The 2,500-nt window shown below is 39.0% G+C and overlaps 1 protein-coding gene across 1 annotated transcript in view; it reads left to right on the top strand.

The window, feature by feature from the left end:
• Positions 1-1,774: 1,774 nt before the first annotated feature.
• LOC144976257 (uncharacterized) overlaps positions 1,775-2,500 on the top strand; it is a 3,458-nt gene continuing 2,732 nt past the window's right edge. The window contains exons 1-2 of the mRNA XM_078920444.1: positions 1,775-1,863; positions 2,170-2,256. Coding sequence (XP_078776570.1) covers positions 2,181-2,256 — 76 coding nt within the window. The 5' untranslated portion in view covers positions 1,775-1,863; positions 2,170-2,180. The remainder of the gene's footprint in view (positions 1,864-2,169; positions 2,257-2,500) is intronic.

Below are 2,500 nucleotides of genomic sequence, written 5' to 3'. Positions count from 1 at the left end.
GCTGAATAACAGCGTTGTCTCTGTTGAAAACCATCTATAGTAATATTATCGTTTAGCAGGCGTCATGTCTCATTCTGCATGTTAAGTGTTGCTATTGACTACGAACCCATTGTAAAGCGTTTTGAGCACGTTTAGTGGATGATGCACAACATGAATGCTCAAGTGTTGCATTCACATGCTTTCGCCTCAAAACGGTATTAAGTCGGGTTGGTTAAGATATTGAAAATTGAATTTATAGCCAAAAATATCAGACTTCTGTTGAGTTTTGTATGTTGCATTGATGAGAATGGATAACATATTTTAGGGTGCTAATGCCAACAATTCATATTTTCGACCAGTTTAACATTTAATTCGGCTTTTAAGCACTGGTTCATTCCGACACAAAACCGTTTTGAGACGATGGGTTACGTATTGTTTATAAGTTGATCTCCATCCCACACATGTTTGAAATAAACCCAGGAGAGGGGAAAAGTTCACCTTGGTCTCTAAAATGAACATTTTCGTATGACTGAAGATTATTAAACAACAATTTGCTCACTTGGACAACATGGGTGATTCCTGTTGTCATCAGACATCTTGTTTGATGAACTATCTATATTCCTTCGTGGAATGCTACCTAAGCGATGGTATCTTACTGTGACAACATGGGTGATTCCTGTTGACATCAAAAATCTTGTTTGATGAACTATCCATATTCCTTCATGGAATGCCTAAGCGATGGTATCTTACTGTGACAACATGGGTGATTCCTGTTGACATCAGACATCTTGTTTGATGAACTATCTATATTCCTTCATGGAATACCTAAGCGATGGTTTCTTACTGTGACGAAATGGGTGATTCCTGTTGACATCAGACATCTTGTTTGATGAACTATCTATATTCCTTCATGGAATGCTTAGGCGACGATATCTTATGATGTCGGGGCGGAATGGCTTAAATGAAAAATGAATAATATAAAGAGGAATCGGTTTGTAAATCCATTGCTGAAGGAAATTTAGTGGACACGAGGCTAAGAGCTTATCTCGCGCATCGGATGTCTCGTGGCGGCGACGTCTGAGGACCGATCTTTGGTTTTCTTCCTCGCGTTGGTCGATCGTTCAGGTTCGGGGACTGTAATCGTTAACTCGCTAACTAATCTGTTGTCGGCGTTAAGAGCTGGACAGGGATGACAAGTGAACAATGCAACAAATTATGCAACAGACTGGATCTAGACAGGGAAGACTGTCGAGCTATTTCCAGAAAGTCTTAGTAGATGAAACAGGAGGAAGGAAGTAAGTAAGTAAAAAAAGAAAACGAGCTTTTATATAGCGCAATGTCCACTAATTGCGCTCAAAGCGCTATACAACCGGGACTCTGATCAACAGCAACAACACGCAACATATAGAACAAGACATGACGCCTGATAGGCGATATTACAATCTTTCCAGCAGAGACAACGCTGTTAACAGCAAGGAACTCATTTTACCAGTAGTACGATGAGAGAATGTGAGTTAAGATTCTTTCACAAGGACTCAACTATGCGTCGAGCGAGCCACGAACCAAGGACCTTCCGATCCAAAAGCGATTGCCATACGACAAGACAACATAATAATATATTTGTGTGATTTTTTAAATCTTTCCCGTGCAATGTGGGTTGTTGTGAGTATTTTAGCTAAGCGCATAGCATCGGTATGACTACTACTACTACTACACATTCATATGTGACAGGTCTGTCTGTGTCTTATAGACTCCCGCAAGTAGATGGATAATTATGATAGATAAGGAAAGACTTTAAATAAAGAACATGTTCCCCCATGCAGTCTTCCCAAACCTTCCTGTCTAGTTCAGCATAGGGAGTGACGAAGCCCTGTTGTGTTTAGGGTAATGTAAATGTTGCAGCTCGAAGCTCGAAGAAATATTTAACAATGTGAAATTGAATGTATGCTTCAATTTGATAAACTAAAACAGACAATGTGGACGTTTCGGGTTTCCCCTTTATCGACAAAACAGGATTAATGAAACACGACAGACAAATGAAATAATGTTATAGCATCTCATTCGTCTGTAGTGTTTCGTTCATCCTGTTTTGTTGATGAAGGTGAAACCCAAAACGTCCACATTGTCTGTTTTTGTTTATTAAATTGAAGCTTACATTCAATTTTACATTGTTAATTATTTTATGTTTAGGGGAATTCACAATGGCCAGTCGAAGCGACATGAATGTGCTGATGGTTTTTGTTCTCATCATCATTCTAGGGTTATCTCACGTTACAGGTGAGTAGTGTGTAAAAAGGACTTTGATTACGTAATACAGATATTAGAATGGTGCTGGTCAGTCTGTGGTCAAGTAATGATTATGTTATGTTGTTCTTGAACCATTGTTATTACGAAAAACACTACCACTCCTTCTTCTTCTTCTTCTTCTTCTTCTTCTTCTTCTTCTTCTTCTTCTTCTTCTTCTTCTTCTTCTTCTTCTTCTTCTTGTTCTTCTACCACCACCATTGTCATGGTCTCAAGT

The sequence above is a fragment of the Berghia stephanieae genome, chromosome 7 (genome assembly GCF_034508935.2).
Source record: "Berghia stephanieae isolate SIO BIC M18660-M18661 chromosome 7, UCSD_Bste_1.3, whole genome shotgun sequence".
Lineage (NCBI taxonomy): Eukaryota > Metazoa > Mollusca > Gastropoda > Nudibranchia > Aeolidiidae > Berghia > Berghia stephanieae.
The sequence above is the reverse complement of the archived record's forward strand: the minus strand, read 5'-3'. Positions and strand labels throughout refer to the sequence as shown.